The sequence below is a fragment of the Emydura macquarii genome, unplaced genomic scaffold (assembly GCF_026122565.2).
Source record: "Emydura macquarii macquarii isolate MOO-44397 ecotype Brisbane River unplaced genomic scaffold, CSIRO-AGI_Emac_v2 contig_1713, whole genome shotgun sequence".
Classification (NCBI taxonomy): Eukaryota; Metazoa; Chordata; order Testudines; family Chelidae; genus Emydura; species Emydura macquarii.
The window spans coordinates 1,848,120-1,867,549 of record NW_027131850.1 but is presented as its reverse complement, the minus strand read 5'-3'; the positions used below and the strand labels follow the sequence as shown (position 1 = coordinate 1,867,549).

General features: G+C 41.3%; 1 protein-coding gene across 1 annotated transcript in view; it reads left to right on the top strand.

Annotated features, from left to right (window-relative positions):
- The first annotated feature begins 9,639 nt into the window (after nucleotides 1-9,639).
- The window catches only part of TTC8 (tetratricopeptide repeat domain 8), a 57,852-nt gene continuing 48,061 nt past the window's right edge, over nucleotides 9,640-19,430 (top strand). Inside the window, exon 1 of the mRNA XM_067556335.1 lies at nucleotides 9,640-9,973. Within this exon, the coding sequence (XP_067412436.1) occupies nucleotides 9,860-9,973 (114 nt within the window). The 5' untranslated portion in view covers nucleotides 9,640-9,859. The remainder of the gene's footprint in view (nucleotides 9,974-19,430) is intronic.

Genomic DNA, 19,430 nt, shown 5'->3' with positions numbered 1-19,430 from the left:
ATGTGGAGGGTCTGATTTTTCAGACATGTTGAGCACCAACAGCTTCCATGACTTCATTTAGCACTTGTAGTACTCAGCACTTTTGAAAGTCATGCCGTAGGTACGTCAAGCTAGGTACCCAGAAAGCTGAAGACTGTTGTCTAAGTGATATGCTAAGATGTCAGACAGCCAGAGAAAGAACCCAGTTTTCTGTGGTCTCAGTCGAGTGCCTCATTTGCTACACAACACATCTTCCATATTCTGCAGTAAATGAGGCAGGGATTCTACAAACAAAAAATTCAATACTGTGACCATGTGCTTGGAGAGGTCACACTGAGAGTGCTTACTCAGGGCAAACTGCAAGGAATAGAGCAGACAGACAATCCTCAAAACTCGAGCTTTATTATCTATTTATTTATCTATAATTAGATTCACCAAGCTAGTAGCCAAACAGCTTCTGTAAATACCATACTGGTTACCAAGAAGCCATATACAGTCTCCTTTAAGCATCCTAGCCCTTGATTTCGATTACAGATAAATGGGTTATAATGATTGCTGGTCTAGGACACCTCTTTGAAATTCACATTTCAATTCCTCTTAAGTTGACCAGCCTGTCAGTGTCACAACTACACACTGCCTTAATTTGCTATAATTTGGTGCACTGAAGACAGCAAAGGACCTGGGGAAACAAAAGTATGTGATCCCATGACAAACTACATCATAATACATATGCACAAGGGATCAGAATTAAAGGTTGCAAAGGCAACTTTCATTCTGGAGTCTCCTAATAGAGTATTTCCAACCAGAACATCCTTTTTCAATGACTACATTTCCTACGTATTCCTTTAAAAAAGAAAACAAAGCAAATTTCAGCACCTGTAAAACTTCACAGGGCTCACTAGCAGGGTTTGAACCAGGACCTTCAGATACAGCATAGCATTAACCTCCGTACTCTTATCACTTGAACTAAAAGAGTAATTCCATTAGCTACTAGAAGCAACAGGCAGTTATCTTCTATGTATACTAGACACTCTGAGGAGATGCAACACTCTTTGCCAAGAGGTTGTGTATCAAATTCTTAGACAGCAATAGAATACTGGGAATCAGGATATTCTACTCCTGGCTCTAAGATTGGAGTGTGATCTAATGATCAGAGAAGGGGCCTGAGAATTAAAACACCATTAGGTAGCACTCATTGAAGAAACAAGTATGATTCTTTGGTACACAAGATTCCACGGGAGAGTAACAATTGCAAGGTGAATTCAATTGCTGAGCTGTGAAAAGCTGAGATTCATATTTTTTAAAAAGAAAAGGAAAAGGAGATCAGAAGACAGGGTTTTTTTACTACTCCCCTCAAATAAGAATACAAGATGTATGAAATATCTTAAGTTTCATAGATTTATACAGAGCAGCTACAAAACTATTTGCACAATACAAGCCTTTTCAGGTTTCTGGGGAAAAGGCTTTAAGAATTACACAGAAGTTCATTACTAAAGATTTCTATTTTTCATGGCACACTTAATTTCACAAAGATAAAGTAACTCGTAACAAGCAAGGAATCTGGTTATCCCCCATGCACAGCATGAAATGTGACTACCTTTTAACAGCTGTCTCATGCCATTCATTTTTCCCCCCAAATCCTAATCTGGACCATAGCAATAGTTTACACTGGAAGATTATGGAGAGGAGGAAAAAATTTGAGTCTTTCCTGCCAGTTGTTGTTTTCAGTGTATGGTTAAAGTAGAGTAATGTCACTAAGGAGAATAACCTCAGCTAATGAAAGGTGAAAATGGGAGGAGTTCCCCAGCCTCTAGGCAACCTTTAATCTGTAGCTGAAGGAGAATTTTATACCCCGTAAGCCTAAAACATGTTACTGAAGAACTGTGCATTTGACAAAAGAAATTAAAGTGGACCTGCATAGAGATGGGGGGGAAAAATAGGACCTTTAAATTTATTAGAACTCAGTGAGATTTTCAGTCTTAGTTGCTGGAGGTCCAGTGCAATTTGAGTTGCTTGACCACTGGTTTGGGGCTCAGCATAGCTTAAGTTGCTTGCTTGACCATTCTGGCCTCAGCAGCCTGACATCTTCCAGTTGGCAGAGACAAATAGGAATATTGAGTAATCTTGCAGATGTCTGTTTCTGCATACTACAGCACATAAGACGAAATACATAACATTCATGCTTGCAATTGCACATAACGGTGATGGGAATAACAAATTATCCTTGAATGTCTGAGGAAACATTTTTCACTGCCAAGGGGCATATTTTGTTTACTACCCCTTTTATTACCAGATGTTTATCTTTGAAAGCTCGTGGCAATTGGAGGAGGTCCCTGATGACTTGAAAAAAGCAAATATAGTGCCCATCTTCAAGAAAGGGAGGAAAGAGGATCCAGGGAACTACAGACCAGTCAGCCTCACCTCAATCCCTGGAAAAATCATGGAGCAGGTCCTCAAGGAATCCAGTTTAAGGCACTTGGAAGAGAGGAAGGGGATCAGGAACAGTTAACATGGATTCACCAAGGGAAAGACATGCCTGACTAACCTGATTGCTTTCTATGAAGAGGTGACTGGCTCTGTGAGTGTGTGGAAAGCGGTGGACGTGATATACCTTGACTTTAGCAAAGCTTTTGATATGTCTCTCACAGTATTCTTATCAGCAAGTTAAAGAAGTATGGGTTGGATGAATGGACTATAAAATGGATAGAGAACTGGCTAGAGCATAGGGCTCAACGAGTAGTGATCAATGGCTTCATGTCTAGCTGGCAGCCAGTCAGAAGCGGAGTGCCCCAGGGGTCGGTCCTGGGGCCGGTTTTGTTCAACATCTTCACCAATGATCTGGAGGATGGGGTAGATTGCACCCTCAGCAAGTTTGCAGATGACACTAAGCTGAGGGGAGTGGTAGATACCCTGGAAGGTAGGGATAGGATACAGAAGGACCTAAACAAACTGGAGGATGGGGCCAAAAGAAATCTGATGAGGTTCAACAAGGACAAGTGCAGAGTCCTGCACTTAGGACGGAAGAATCCCATGCACAGCTACGGACTGGGGACCGACAAGCTAGGCAGCAGTTCTGCAGAAAAGGAGCTGGGGGTAATAGTGGATAAGAAGCTGGATATGAGTCAGCAGTGTGCCCTGGTTGCCAAGAAGGATAATAGCATATTGGGCTGCATTAGTAGGAGCATTGCCAGCAGATTGTGGGAAGTGATTATTCCCCTCTATTTGGCATTGGTGAGGCTGCATTTGGAGTACTGTGTCCAGTTTTGGGCCCCCCACTACAAAAAGGATGTGGACAAGTTGGAGAGAGTCCAGCGGAGGGCAACAAAAATGATTAGGGGGCTGGAGCACAAGACTTATGAGGAGAGGCTGAGGGAACTAGGCTTGTTTAGTCTGCAGAAGAGAAGAATGAGGGGGGATTTGATAGTAGCCTTTAACTACCTGAAAGGGGGTTCCAGGGAGGATGGAGCTAGGCTGTTCTGTCATCTGCCACCACTGAGAACAAGAAGCAACAGTCTCAAGTTGCAGTGGGGGAGGTCTAGGTTGGATATTAGGAAATTTTTTTTCACTAGGAGGGTGGTGAAGCACTGGAATGGGTTACCTAGGGAGGTGGTGGAATCTCCATCTTTAGAGGTTTTTAAGCTGCGGCTTGACAAAACCCTCGCTGGGATTATTTATCTGAGGTTAGTCCTGCTTTGAGCAGGGGGTTGAACTAGATGACCTCCTGAGGTCCCTTCCAACTCTATGATTCTATGTTGTTTTGACAACCCCAATTATGGTGAGAATGGAATGTAGTTAAGGGGGAGAACCTGATGTAGGTGATAGATAGGTAATTAGGTGAAAGATGTGTAGAAAGATATAAAAAGTCACTACACAGACAAAGGCATGCTCTATCAATGCCTGATTTCACAGGAGGTGCTGCCGTTCAGACCAGATGATCCACTGACTCCCTGGTGGGGCCGCTGAAGAAAGCCATTCCTGTATATAGCCTTCTGAGCGACTGCTTAGCTCTCCAGGCTTAGTGAGTATGATATATTGTAGTTAATTTTTAGGTTTGTATTTATCCAGTATATCTATAGAAAACCTTGCACATTAAACCTTATTGATCTGCAAATCAGGTGTACTGTGTCTCACTGGTATCCACACTGATCACTAAGCATCCAATATCAACATTAGTGATAATGATAATCAGGGTTGCTGCAGCATGCCTCAGGGATATACTATAGTCCTCATCAAATGAAAAATAATCCCCCACTGCAGCCCTAAAAGGGTTTGAATTATTTTGATTCCTGAACTTTGAATTGTTCTTCTATAGGGTTGCAAGTAGAATGTGGTAAAATGATTTATTTTACCAATGAGATGTTGTTAGTCACAACAGCATGGAAGTGAAACAAGAAGCACTGCTGCATTTTACTCCCATTTAGAGAGAATAAGGAGGTTGTCCTTCAGAATGTACAGGCAGAGGACAAAATGTCTCCTAATATAATACTTACATATTTACCATGCATATTACCAGAATTTCTTTTAGACAACATGATCAAGAATCATTTCTCTTCAAGAGCTTTGGATAATTTTTGTTCCTTAACTCCAATACCATTTACTTACCTTTCTTAATATATTCACGTCTATATTTGTACTGCATAAATAACATTTGTATAGCATTACCTCCAGCCACTCACTGACAACACAGATCATAGCTTTGTGATCAGATCTATGAATAAATTCAAATCTGTGTGATCTAAAACACTCAAAATATCAAATTATACAGTAGACCCTTCCATTAATTCAAATATAAATAAAGTACCTTTCTTTTGACCACAAAATCAGATACGCCTATAAACCACTCAGCCTGTTATTCTTTTCATAATACGACATGCAAACACTTCTGCAGAATCACTCAACTCACATTTTCCTGTAACATTCCCATCAATGAAAATCCCCCCCTCACCTAAACAATGTCTCCCAAGGAGATTGTGGCGCTAAATTAAGACAAATCCTAGCAGTGACCATTTCACAAGCAATACTCCGTCAATACTTGTCTCTTGTAACTCTGCTCATACCAGTTTGATCTGTGCTAGTCCCAGGTAACTTTAGCATTAGTGTATTGACCGCAAAATGCAACTGTCCTTTACTTTGTATTCTATTATAAATAGCACTCCAGATATACTAAATTACACAAAATGCTAACAAAAGATATTTCAAAAAGTGTTCTCTCAAATGTTCAACGATGCTTGGAAGCACTGCTACTAATCTTTAATAAATCAATAGTTAGTGGCAAATGTTCATAATCCCTTTGAATGCCATATCTTGCATGCTTTGATACTGTGCCAAACCATTAAATATGCGCTGTAGGATTTGCAATTTTAAACAAGATAAGAACTCTAGTTACTTGGCTACAACCCTGCACTGAAGTCAGTGGAGAGCAGAACATCTTCAAGTGGAGCACTAAGAAGCACAGTTGTTCAGAGAGGCTGAAGCACAAGGTGTGCAGAATGAGCTTACTGGTTGTTACATGTTTCCATGCGACCAGTGTACTGGCAGGACAGGGTTATGGTATTTTCTCTTCACCATCCCTATTAATCCATTTAAGCTCAGAGAAGCAATCCCCGCATGCACTCATGCATAGGCCAGCCACAATCCAACTCTAAACAACTAAGGTTATGTCTAGACTGATGGACAGATCTCCACTTCCACCCAATTGATCTGGAAATTGACATTATTAATCCACCTCCCTCAGGTGGAGTAATGCTGTGTTGACAGGAGTGCATTTCCCATTGGTGAAGCAAACTGAATACACCGTGGTAAATAGGAGTTAGGAAGTCGACGGGAGACACGTAAGCTACTCTACTACTCTACATAGCTTGCATATCTCCCGTCAACTGTCGCCAAATTTGGTGGTAAGTGTAGACATAGGCTACGTATGAGCAGTGCTAGTACAGCCTGTGATATTTCCCCCACGCCGCATCACAATAAACTACTGTTTATGCATGTTGTTTCCCCTTGGTCTGAGCTGTTAGCCAATGTTTGGGACCCCACTAGGTTGTTTCCATTAGGATGAGAAATGAACTACATGAATCAGGTATTTTTTTGGTGTGCAGAGCCCGTCCACCCTCTTACCTCCTTTAACACCAGTCTCCTTTTGGATTTTCATGAACAGGCCTGGGTCCACCTGGATCCTGCCTCAAGTTCAGAAGAGTGTAGCTCCTTATTCTCTTATCAAATAAATTTACTTGGTGGTGCCTCCACCCATCCTGCTCCCTCCTAGCATGGTCAACAGTCAGTGAGGCAGTTTGAAAGAAAAACTCGAACCACAGGGTAGTCCTGAGTTGCTTGCCAGATAGGAGGACACTCCCAAAGATTAACGCAAACACAATATATTCAGAGGAATTCTATTAAACAGGAAGTAAAATGACAGAACAAGGTAAACCAATACTGTTAGGGTTATCGGTGCACTCCCCAGGCTAATATTAATGAATTTCCCCAGCAATCCCAGCCACGTGATCTGATATAACAGAAATAACATTTAGTGCCCTGTTGGTATGCATACTCCATGGGGCCACTTGCTAACCTGCAAAAAGGGTATCTTCTGTAACAGCAATAATGTATTCGGCTGACTTGGTGCAGTACAGCCCAAAAGACACTCACATGGGATAAAATGGTAAATCCTCCCAACAGGTTTAACAGATGGTAATGAAATCCCCACATTTTTACTCTGTTTCTTGAGGACATAGTTCGGTGAATACAGCACCTCCCAAACATTTCCCCCAGACCATCTAACTAAAAGATGGTGCCCTCACAACTCTGCAAATGATCCTCAGGTTCAGCGCTAATTGCGGACTCTTCAGCAACTGCACAGGGGCTGATAAACTCAGTAGGCAGACATCCTCTTCATACAGGTATCAGACTGCTTCTGTTCCCAGGATTACCCCTCATCATAAAGGGATGCAAGAATCAGCTGTAGATTTTAATAACTACCCTACAAAATTCTAACTTCTAATCTCCTACCCTAGAGCTCAGATATAATCATATAAATCACACCAAGCAGGCAACTCTGAAATAGCAGCAAGAGCAGTACTTGCCACATAGTGACTGATTTATTCAGGTAGCTTAAGCACTAGTTCCCTTATAAATTAAGCCCAGTGGTTAAAAGCATTCTTTGGATGTGGGAGGCCCAGGTTCAATTCCCCCCTGAAGGGGAGAAATGATTTGAACAGGGATTTCCCACTTTTGCATAGTCTGAGGGCTGAATGCTTGTGTTGCCCAGTGCCAATGAGTCGGGGAGCTGACCCACGCTAAGGGCATGGGGTAGTGAGGTGCCTTTCAACCCCAGGTACCCCGAGTAAGCATCACACCATTCAACTTTATATACATAAAGAGTCATTGGGCCAGAGAGAGAGAATGACTCTATAGCCTGATGGTTAGGTCAGCCACCAGGATGGGATGAGACACAGGGTCCAGTCCTCCTGTTTCAGTAACTAATTATTCAACAGGAAAAACTGAGGGGAACCTCTCCACCCCAGCTCCCTCAGACTATTCCAGAGCCCATGGGTTGGAGCACTCAAGTAGGAGATTCCTGTCCAAATCCTGTCTCCTTCTCCAGCAGAGCGGGGAATTGAACCTGGGTCTTCCACATCACAGGGGAATGCTCTAATCCTGGGTTAAAAGTTATGGCACCAATCCCACCTTCTCCTCTATTTTGAATGGGGACCGATCCAGTAGCATGCTTAGAGCACACCAACTGGATCAGGCCCCATTGGGAAGACAGGCACTCCTCCTCCTTTCTTCTCCTGTTTATGGATCAGACTGGGGCTCAGGCATCAGATAAGGACCCAGTTGCCTATTGTGAGACAGCAGTGCCCATGCCTGAGGTAGAAACTTAGGTACTGCCTACGGAACTTTTATAGCAAAAATGTAGGTGCTGAGTTTAGGCAGCTAGGGGGTTAGGTAGCAGCCATATAGATTCTATGCATCACAGTATTGCCTAGAACTGTGCCTTAGGCACCTAAATCCCAGATTGAGGCACCTAAATCCCTTTGTGGGTCTGGCCTCTGTCTCTGCTCCTTCTCAGAGCCAAGCTCTCCACATTTCTCTCGCTGTCTGCTGACTTTTTCTTTTGGCATAGACACACACAGTGCAATCAATGCCCTAGCCTTGTATTTTTAATCAGTCCCCACAGCCTAGCCTTATTCAAACCCTGCCAGGCTGGCCCATGCCTTGGGTAGTAACTTCTATTGTTTCAGTTGTCACTGAGCAGTGGGGCATTTAATTGCTCCCTCATTTAGGGTGCTTTATGCACCAATTGACTTTTATTTGGTATGTGATTGATGTCCACCATTAACATCTTCCAGCATAACAATTATTATCATTCCAATTTTTCCTCCTCTACAATATCTGAAGTTAGTTCTTAATTTATTTTCTCTGCCAAATCTAAAAGGAACTGGTGAGGGCTCCATGGCAGAGAAAGCACAACTTCTCCCAGTGGGCCCCTACCCTGTACTCTTCATAACCAGAACTCCCAGTGTCTTCATAAGATGTTTTGCTTGAGGAGTGTAAAACCGGGTTCTTAACATTTGGGAGTGAAGTCTAACTCCAAGATATTTTTGCTGTTCTTATACTTTGGAATTCTAGAACCAGGTAAGGATACTTATGGCCAGATTTTCAAAAGTGCTGAGCTCCCACTAAAGTTATAGGAACAGCAAGTGATAAACACCTATTAAAATGGAAAACTCATATCCTTGGGACTCAAAGACATGTGCTGTAAAATGTAATCCACTCCAACCCTAAGAACTGTACTGCTTTATTATATATCATATAGAAAGACTGATTGTGTGTGTGCATGCACATGCTCTTGTGCCAAACTGTTTAACACAGGGAAGTGGAAGTCCCTGAATCTACTAGTTTTCAGTAAAGAGAGGGAATGTCATGCTATATCAAATGGAAAAGGGTATGTTACAGTAGACAGTTTTAAAAATAAGATGTGGGGTCCTTGGACTAGTTAGCAAACTGACTAAACGTGGATCTCACTTACTGATGTTAAGGTCTTGACCCAGCTCTCATTGACATAAATATGGATTTTACCTCTGATTTAAATGGGACAGCAGAAAGCTACAAATCCACTCCCTTGGAATTACTCCAGATTTACAGTAGTGTAAATAAAGCCTTACCTGCACAAAAGCTGCATTGATTGAACTCCACCAGTTTCTAAAGCCATTTAGTTAGATCTGTATGGGGTTTGTATTTAGGCAAGGCCTGAATGTGCGAGTTGGCACAATAAAGTAAGATACATTGACTGAATTTAGTAACAGATCTACAAAATTAAGCTCCAGTCCAGCTACTACGTAGGCTTAACTTTAAGCACAGGCGTTGCCCCACTGACTTCAAACTTAGCATCTTTCTGCAACTCTGTCCCCAGCCCATTTGATTCGGGATGTGACTCAATTACCTACCCCTCAGGGACTGATGGGGAGCGGGGTGGAGGGGAACGCCAGTTTAATTGGGCAGCTATGCCTCTCGGGTCAGCTTTGGGGTCAGCCCATGGGAGAGGGCACTGCCACCCCCTCAGGGCTAAGTACTGCACCCCCCTGGTGTTTGGAGTTAGGGCCGGTCCGGAGGGGAGCAGAATTTGCCCTTCAGACGGACTCAGGTGTCCTTGGGGCGCTGGTGCTGCATCCACGGGAGCCACCCCGACCCCGGCACCACCAGGGGCTCTCCCGACTCCAGAGCCGGCGCTGGCGAACCAGGCTGCGCTGTTTCTCAGGCAGCTGCTTGGCCACCTCTGTTCCCAGTTAGGCCCCGGCTCGGGCGTTGCTTGGCAGAGGGACGCCGGCTCTGCAGCGGCCGCAGGCGCAGCAGGAGGAGGGAGGCCGTGGTGCTGGTCCGCGGGATGGGGCTGGAAATGGAGCCAGTGCTCCAGGCCTGGAGCTACTTCAGGCGGCGGAAGTTCCAGCTCTGCGCGGATCTCTGCTCCCAGCTGCTGGAGAAATCCCCCGGACACCAGGTACCGGGCCCGGGCCAAGACCCAGACTGGCGGGAGGCCTGGAGTGGGGGGGAGTGTGTGTCAGTGACCCCCTCACTCGGGGAGGGCGGAGGATGCCCGCGCAGCAAGGTTTGTAGCTTCACCTGGTGCACCCACCTTTCCCTTAGCCCCCAAGTTTATCACTTGCCTGCCTATAGTCCAGCCTGGGTTGCTCGAGGAAGTGCAGGAGCGTCAGCGCTTAGGGGAGTCCGGCACTTGCTCTGCTTTACCTGTTGCCATCCTTGCCTTCCAAACACAGCTGTTCCAAGTGGGCTATTGGCTCTTGGTGACAGAGGACTCAAGTGTAAACCGGTAAATGGCATCACGTAGAAACATTTGCTAGACAGTCTCAAGGCACCTAGACTGAATAATTTAATACAGTAGATGGTAATAATATAGAATTTGGACTAATACAAGATATTGCGTCACCCACTTTGTCTCTAATATCCTGGGACCAGCACAGCATCATCATCACTGGAAAGTAAAGTTCGCTCACTGTTATGTACGACTTATCAGTAGATCTCAAAAGTACTATCAATGTGATCAGAACTGAGGAAGAACAAAAATCAAAACTGAATGTATATCTGCTGTCCCCACTTGATAAGTCTATGAAGACAAAAATGCTATTTTGCAGTCTCGAGGAAAACTACACTGCAGTGTTTTTATGTTGGAGCTCTACAATGTACATTAAAAAGCTCCCTACACAATAAATGTGGATAACTTTTATATTAGCAGACTGGTAACATGATTTGGAAAACATCTGTTTGGCACCTCAGATTATTTATAAATGAATAACACTGCTGCAGCAATTTAATCTTTTACTATTTGTATTGTGATTCCACCTAGTAGCCCCAATCATTGACTATGGCCCCATTTTGCCAGGCATCATACAAACATAAGATGGTCCCTGACCCAAAGAGCTTACAATCTAAGTATACATACTGCAAACACACTTCTACACCATGTATAAGGCAAGCTTTTTGAAGACCCAGTAAAGAACAGCTCTGTGGATGTCTAGTGCATGTACAACAGTAATTTGTGGAAACAATCATGAGGTCATAGCTTCAAGCTTCCCTGAAAGTCTTTTTTTAGTAAAAGCTTTTCTACTTGTTCCTGATGGCTTCTGCATGGTGGCTTATGGTATGAATAAATGTTTTCAAATATTTAGCCTAAACTAGTGCTCATCAAATCTTTATACCTTGTGCAATTTCAGTGTTTTTTTCCATTATTGGGGAAAAAAACCCTACCTTCCAAGCTGTTAAGAGAAACTGAAGCATAAGACATTTTGTGAAAATTAAACTCTTCCCAGTCAGTCATGTCCAGAGGCAAAGCCCATCCAGCTGCTGTTTTCCAAGAAATAATAGCAATAATGACCTTTACATGAAATGATATTCATCCAGAATAAAAGTTTGAGAGCCCTCTTTTTTCCTTACAATATGTATGAGTAAAGTGTATAACTTGAAGAATTGCAGAGAATTAATACCCACTCAGATGGAACAAATAGTCAATTCCGATTAATTGATTAATCAACAAATTCAAGTATAAAGCCCCTTTACCAGTATTGAAGACCAGCAGGAATATTGATCTATCTTACTATTGTAATGGGCAGCAGTGTAAAACTATCTGAGCACCTTTGACACAAAATCAATATCAAAATCCCTCCTGCACTTCATGATGTCTCTTGTACTTCTCCTTTTACAAGGTCAGAACTCTACTAGGGTCGGGGTGGGCTGGAGTTGGGGGAAAAAGGTAAAGGGCCACAATTATCTTATTGCTATTACATAATGTATATATTTTAATTCTAGAAGTACCTAACTCTCCTACTTCACTACTTGCTTTGGATTGGGGACCTTAAGTCTATATGCCATCTGATGCCACTCTAGAGCAATAGTTGTCCCTTCAGTGCTGCTTTACAGTAAATCTGTGTGGGCTCCACTGCCTTCTCTACAAGGAAAGATTTGAGGGAGGTCAGTATTAGCTTAAAAAAAAATTAAAAGGTCAACAAGCTAACAGGCAAGAAATTCTCCATTGTTGCAATTTGAGTTAGGCTCAACATATAAAAAATTCTACATTTGAAATCTCATTAAGAAGCCATTTTTACTGTGTACATAAAGATTAGCCTTTAAAATGTTTATTGATCTAATTAATGCTAGAAAGCAGACTAATGTAGAATGATTTGTCTTCTGTGCTGTCAGCCAATTACTATATTAACTACTCAGCATGACTCATTCTGCAGCTTTGATTGTAATCCACACAGAATCTTAGTTTAGTATTAATTTATTGGCTACCTGCCTGATACGTCTATTTTACAACTCTGCTTCTGATTTATAAAACTTTGTGTCTTTCTCCTAACTGTGTTAGTGTTCTTATTCTCTGATTCAAGCTGTGACAGACGTCACATGTTTGCAGTGTTGGTGTCATGTTGGTCCTACACTACCACACTTACTTCCACAGATTCAGCAATCACCCCACACACACCAAAAAAAACCCCAAACCTATTATCTAGAGCCAGGCCTTTGATACAACAAAATTTATTCCTAAGAGAAAGTCTAAGATACACACCTTAACACACTTAAAACTGCATTCATGACACAGAGATACCCCACCAGAGAAGAAGATCACATCACGCAAAGAGCCACCAAAATACCCCAGAATAACCTTCTTCAGTACAGGAAAATGAATCCACTGACCACAACCTTAATTGTCACTTACCAGCCCACATTGGCACTTGTATATAGTATGAAACAATTACCTTCCATATTTGATGGGGACCACATCCTGAAAGAAATCTTTCCCAAGCCCCCTCTCCTGGCCTTTAAACTACTCTCCAGTCTTGCTAAGCTCATCATCAGAAACAAGCTCCACACAGACCAGCAACTCAAAGCAGCACTAGACCTTGCCAAAACAGTTTGCAGGTTTTACATCCGTCTCCACTGTTATGGTGATCAATACCCCGCACAACACACCTTTCAAAATTCCTGGGTCCTACATGTAGCTATCACAACATGTGGGGTACCTAAACCAGTGCATTAAATGCACCAACAACTGTGTGGGTGAAGCCAGACAATCACGGTGCTCTGTAATGAACTCACACAGAAATAAAAGTGATGACACAAAAACACCCTATCGCCTGTGGACGAACTCTTAAAAGTGATCTCTCCAGATCTGATCTTTCAGTACTTGTTCTCAAAGGAAATCTGCCCAACACCTTCAAAAGGCGAGCCTGGGAACTTAAATACATAACTCTGTTAGACACCAAAAGTTATGGAATTAAACAGGGACACGGGCTTTATGGCTTATTACAACAATTTAATCACACTGCCTGCAACCCTTAATTGCCCACTTCAAACCCTTTATTCATAACAATCTCGGTCCCAATTTCCTCCTTCATTGCAACTGGCCTCATCCAACACATTACTTCTTCTGTTTACCAATCTGTCCCAACTTGTATTTAGTTTAGACATTCCGCTTCCTTTCCCAGAGCTGATGGAGAATTCTGTGTAGGTTGAAAGCTTGTACCTTTCACCAGTGGATTTTGGTCCAATAAAAGATTCTCATATACCTTGTCAGTCTGTCATATGTGCATCCTGCTTGGCTCAGGTTAGAGGGAAGAGGAGCTAGTATGCGTCAAGTCTTCATTTTCATATCAACTTCTTAGCACTTTTGTTTTAATCTCAGTCTAACTTTACATATTGTTTTGAGCCTTTTGAAGATAAGCAATTAAAAAGGAAAACCATATTCACATACTGCAATCTCTTTACTTTGCATTTTAAAAGTTTAATATTTATTTTCTAAGACAGTCAAAAGAGCAGATATATAAAAGTATATGATTAATATTTGAAGTCAGTAGAACTCTAAAGGGTGCACATTACTCAAATATCTACTCACAACTTTGTGCTTATTCTAATTTTCAGTAATTAAAAATCACAGTGGTTGTGAATTTTTAAAAGATCATCTAATAGCATTTCTTTTTATCCTCATTATTCAATGATTGGCCTCATGTATTATTTACCTCTCAGTATCCAAACCCTGTATTGAATACTTTCTATGGTGCTCATCATGATAAAAATTTAAGTTTTTCAAAAACATTAAATGAATTTATCTTCACAACGTTCCTGTGAGGTAAGGTACTATTATTCTCAATTCTAAAATTGGAAACTAAACCACAAGAGCAAGTATGGCCAAAATTGTCAAAAGGTGTCCATTTGTTTTTGGTGCCCAAGTTGAGATATCTACGGCCTAATATCCAGAGTGCTTAGCATTTTTATAGCTCTTTATATGTTCAAAAATACAGTTTCCATTGACTTAGTTTACAGTTGGATGCTCAGCACTTCTGCGACTCAGACCCAAGACCTCTCAAGTTGGGCACTCAGAAGTAAACACACAATTAATAAACTAAACTTTTCACAGGTGGTTGTAAGTTGCCCAGCATCACATAGGAACTCTGGCCAGGAAAAAGGGTTAGAATCCAGTTCCCTAGGATGGCATTCAACTCTCTTAGCCCCAAGACCCTCATCTCTTTTCCTGCAGTCCCTGACTCACTGGAAGCATACCCTCCAGCTTTTGCAACAAATGAGGCAGGGGTTCTAGAAACAATAGCCTCATTCTGTACACAGTTCCGAGACATTCCCTGAGCACCTATCCATTGGGTGTATTGGATGAGGCAGGAAAAGCAGCATGTGATGATGTGATTAAAGATGGAGTAAAATTTTCAAAAGTGCTTAAACACAACTGACTTAAAATGGGACAAGGGCTCTTAAATCACTAAGGCCCACATCCTCAAGAATATTTACGCTTCTAACTTCCACTCAAATTGATGTCAATGGAAGTTAGGAGCTTAAAACATTAAGCTTTTTGAGGCATCACAATAATTTTTCAGGCAGTTATGCATGAACTAAAATTTCTCATGCAATGATACTAAATACTTTGTATTGACATTGTAAACACATTCTAAAAAGAATCATTAAAACAGATTCCAAAATGTAACTAGATCAACTTTTTTAAAAAAAATCAAATCAAGTAATTCCTCAAGTTACATTTTTGTAACAATCTGTTTAAGGGAATCCTTTAAAAAATAACTTTTTATATGTACTGTATTTTTATTTATTTAAGAAGTCTCCAAAGAATTCAATGGATGACTTGCCAATAAAACTCTTACAACATGCTGGGAATATGAATGCATGAACCACTAATGCCAAATACAGCCTTTTTTCCTACCATAAGAAATTGGGCCTTGGCTTCCATATTTATAGTAGTAGCATAAGAGAGAGAATACTCTCTCTCTACTGCTCTCTGTTCATTGTCCTGATTAGTTGTCTAATCTGACTACTGTTCTGAGTCTTCCATATGTCACGTTCAAGGCACTAAACCAGCACTGATGTACTAATTGTGAATGTGTAATTCAGTAATTAAGGTTATGATGAGACTGCCTACAATGGCATGTGGCTGATCTGTGACTGCTAGTTGCAAATATCTCCAGCGGCCAGTAATGGGACACTGGACGAGAAGGGCTCTGAGTTACTACAGAGAATTCCTTCCCAGGTGTCTGGCTGGGGGGTCTTCCCCACATGCTCAGGGTCTAACTGATTGCCATTTTTAGAGTCAGGTAGGAATTTTTTCCCCAGGTCAGACTGGTAGAGACCCTGGGGTTTTTTCGCCTTTCCTCTACAGCATGGGACATGGGGTCACTTGCAGGTTTAAACTAGTGTAAAATGGTAGATTGTCTGTAACTTGAAGTCTTTAAATCATGATTTGAGGACTTAGTAACTCAGCCAGAAGTTCGGAGTCTATTACAGCAGTGGGTGGGTGAGGTTCTATGGCCTGCAATAGGTCATGGCCTGGAGGAGGTCAGACTAGTTGATCGTGATGGTCCCTTCTGACCCTAAAGTCTGAGCGATTTTTTTCTCTTTTAGACTCAAAGAGTGAAATTGTTAATAGATGTGTAGTAAATGTCCTGCTTTTAAAAACTTATGTAATGCTCTACTATAAGAATTTGTGCTTTTGCAGAACTGCCTTTTTTTTTTTTTTTTAAATACTTCCCTCTCACCACCGTCAGTGCTTTTCCTCCTATGTATGATTATGGTATTCTATTTATTTTTGCAGATCTTTATAGAAATGAAGTCATTGCTAAATTATTAGAACAATACACCTTAAATCTATCTATTTGTATGTGGATTTTAACAAGGTCACAATAAACATATTAACAGGTTTACATGGAAAGTCACTTTGGAAAGCATCCTAAGCTGAAATAAATTCTTGACACAAGTTGTTATGGTTACTTACTGTAAAGATAAATATTATTGATTCAATTATTCACTTCCCTGCTCCATGGTAATGTTGAACGGTGATGCCAGTAGCAATTTGAACTGCATTTTCAGTTACACTGATGTTCACAGTATCTTGCACATTACAATTACATTTTCAGATAAATATGAATTGATGATACAGGCATTTTATAAGCTTGAAAAATTGTTATCTAGACTCTCCTCTTCCTTTAAGGCTCAGCTGTTACATTAAAAGGTTTAATTTTTATAAAACAGATCTTTTCTGGTAGTTTTATCTTAAAATGGATTGATTTTACACAAATTTTCATTTTAAAATGCCATCAAGGGTTTATAAATATGGGCTGAATTCTTCCTTCATTTGTACTTTTAGAACATTAGCAACTTCAAGAGGGGATTAGGTGTGTAAATGAAGACAAACTTAAACCCTTTGTTGTTAAGAATAAGATAACAAGTGGCCTGGTCTTGCAAGAGTCCTCTCGCACAAGTCTTTACCCAGGTGACTAGTCCCATTGACTTCAATTGGATTATGTACATGAGTAAAAGTTGCAGGATCCACCTTTATTTTATTACACTACATTTTAATATATTATATTAAACAGTTCCATATGTTAAATGTTACTCATTTCCATTCATGTGAATGGAAAGTTCCATCGCTTGCTTCAATGTTAGTTAATATTTTAGGATTTCTCTTAATAGGATGTGTTAGCCAACATATCTTACAACTCTAGAGTAGACAAGTGTATAATTCGCTATCTGTGTAGTGGATCAATTTTATTCTCTTCAAAAGGAGACGGAATGTAACTTTCATAGCTTCATTTAGTATTTTCATGATGAATGCTCCTATAAAGGAAATATTTTGGATGACCCTAAATTAATAATGACAAATAATGTCTAGAGTAAGATCCACAACACAAACATCCAGGCATTTTTTGGGTCAGGGCTGCCACAGATCCTTAAGATTGCTCTCATTAGCTATTGCACCACATAGTATGGAGGATCACAAACTGCTCTTAAACCATTTTCTAATAGCCCATAACTATATATAATAAAAGAGCAAGACATGTTTCTGGCCAACAGTCCTAAATCATTGTGATATCAGCGGCAACTCAGCCAATCACTACCTTTATTCTACAGCTAATTTCCATGCCACAATTTCATTGGTTACAATGAGTCAATGATATGAGGGAGACTGCACAGATGGTGGATTGCACAGTTCTTCAAAAGGTTGATTCCGCCTGTAGAGATCAACACTGACACTCCAGTGCAACCCACACCACAAACACACAATAATCCCAAACACAGAGTCTCACTGCAGCATATACCCATTATATGCAACCTGTGCAAATCTTCCAGCACAACATATGCACTCTTCCACCCTCACTCATACTTAACATAAACTTGAGCTATAATACATAGACACAATGGGGTGAATAAAGGACAACTTGGAACACAACCTCAATTTTCTTGCTTTTATTAGAGTAGTAAATATGCAGTAGCATCTAGAAGACTAGTGTCTGTTAAAAGAACATTGCAACCTAAACAAAATCAAGTATTTAAGAGACAGGAAATGCCAGAATTCAGAACTGCCTCAGTTTCTTCCATTGAGCCCGAAGGATTCCACAACAGGATTTCTTGTTTCAACTCCACCCCTCCTTGGGTAACCTTGTCATAAAAAAACCTAGCGCAAATAATCCATAACAGAAGTCTCCAAATGTAGTCTATCACCCCCTGTGCATGTAGTCCTTAAAATCCCATGACACCTAGTCCACTGATGTAACATATACCACACTCTGCCATCTTCCTCAGTCCTCTCCTATCCTTTTGCTAGGACAGCCATCCCAGCCAGAGTGCATCCCTGCTCCCCTACTGTCTCTGAACTGGATGTTCATCCTCACCTGAGGAGCATCCATCACTCCCCCTGTTCCATTAATCTCTCCTCTCAGACATGTAGGCACTTTTTCTTCCACTGCTCCCATGCCTTCAGCCCTCAGTTCTGGCTTGGGAATCAGTAGGCAACTCCCTCTGCTGCTCTCCTGCCTTAAGCTCTGGTTCGGGGAGGTCGCCAACAAACCTCACTTGTTGCTCTCCTAGCTTTAGTCTTCCCCCAGGAACATCCTATAGTTTCCTTCAGAGACTTTCTGCTTATGCTGCTACCTGATCCTTTATAACCTCCACCCTTTTAACTAGCCAAACTGGGAGCACCTGTTCTGGCACAGAGGCGCTGGACCTACTTCATTTAAAGAGAACAGTCTCCCTATGACAGGGTTTGTTTTTTTTTATGTTTTCGGTTTTGAGCCTTTAAGTTTGAAAACTGTGACCTCACAGTTTTCAAATTACTGTACTACCACAAGGGAAAAACTTACTTTTAAAAAAAATGAAAGTTGAGATTCTAATGTAAAGACAGGGTTCCAAGAGCAGGGCTTTAAGAAAAACACCAAATATTGAGAAGTTTATGATAAAATTGCAAGAGTTGGCAACACTGCGATTCCTCCAGGCCATACTGTATTGCAGTGATAGGTGCTGGGCATCCACAGCTTTTGCTGTCTTCATCTGCCACCTTTACTTGGGGTGCTCTGCATTTCTGCTTAGCAGAGCCCAGTCTCAAGTTGGACATCCAGCAAATGAGGAATGTACCATTAGTGGCCACCTGCCAATGTTTGGTTAAAGTGACTTGTTCAGCATCACACAAGAAGTCTGAGGTAGGACTAGAACTGACTTATGTGGAAGTCACTTGTCTTAATCACAAGACAATCCTTTCCTCTTCAGGCAGCCCCCTGCCTTGTTTTCTACATACAACTTCTGGAGCAAGTGAAGGATCCTACAAGCAGTCTGATTCACTACACAATGCAGATTCATTCCCTGGACACCATTCCTCCACCACCCAATGATCATAATTAAGGACTGTATCATACTGCATATGCACAAGAGAGATGAATTAGAGTTGCCCAGGCAACCCGAATTGCTGGCATTTTCTAATTTTGAGGGCTTGATTTTGCAATATAAATAATAATCTTTGAACAGTTTGTAATTTCCAGGGGCCAGCTGATGCCAAGGCCCCTAGGCCTCACTGAATATTGATAAATGCGTGGCTGGAAACCAGTCTGGTTCACCTGTATGTTAGTATTGTTAAAATAACTTACATTTATAAAGATCTG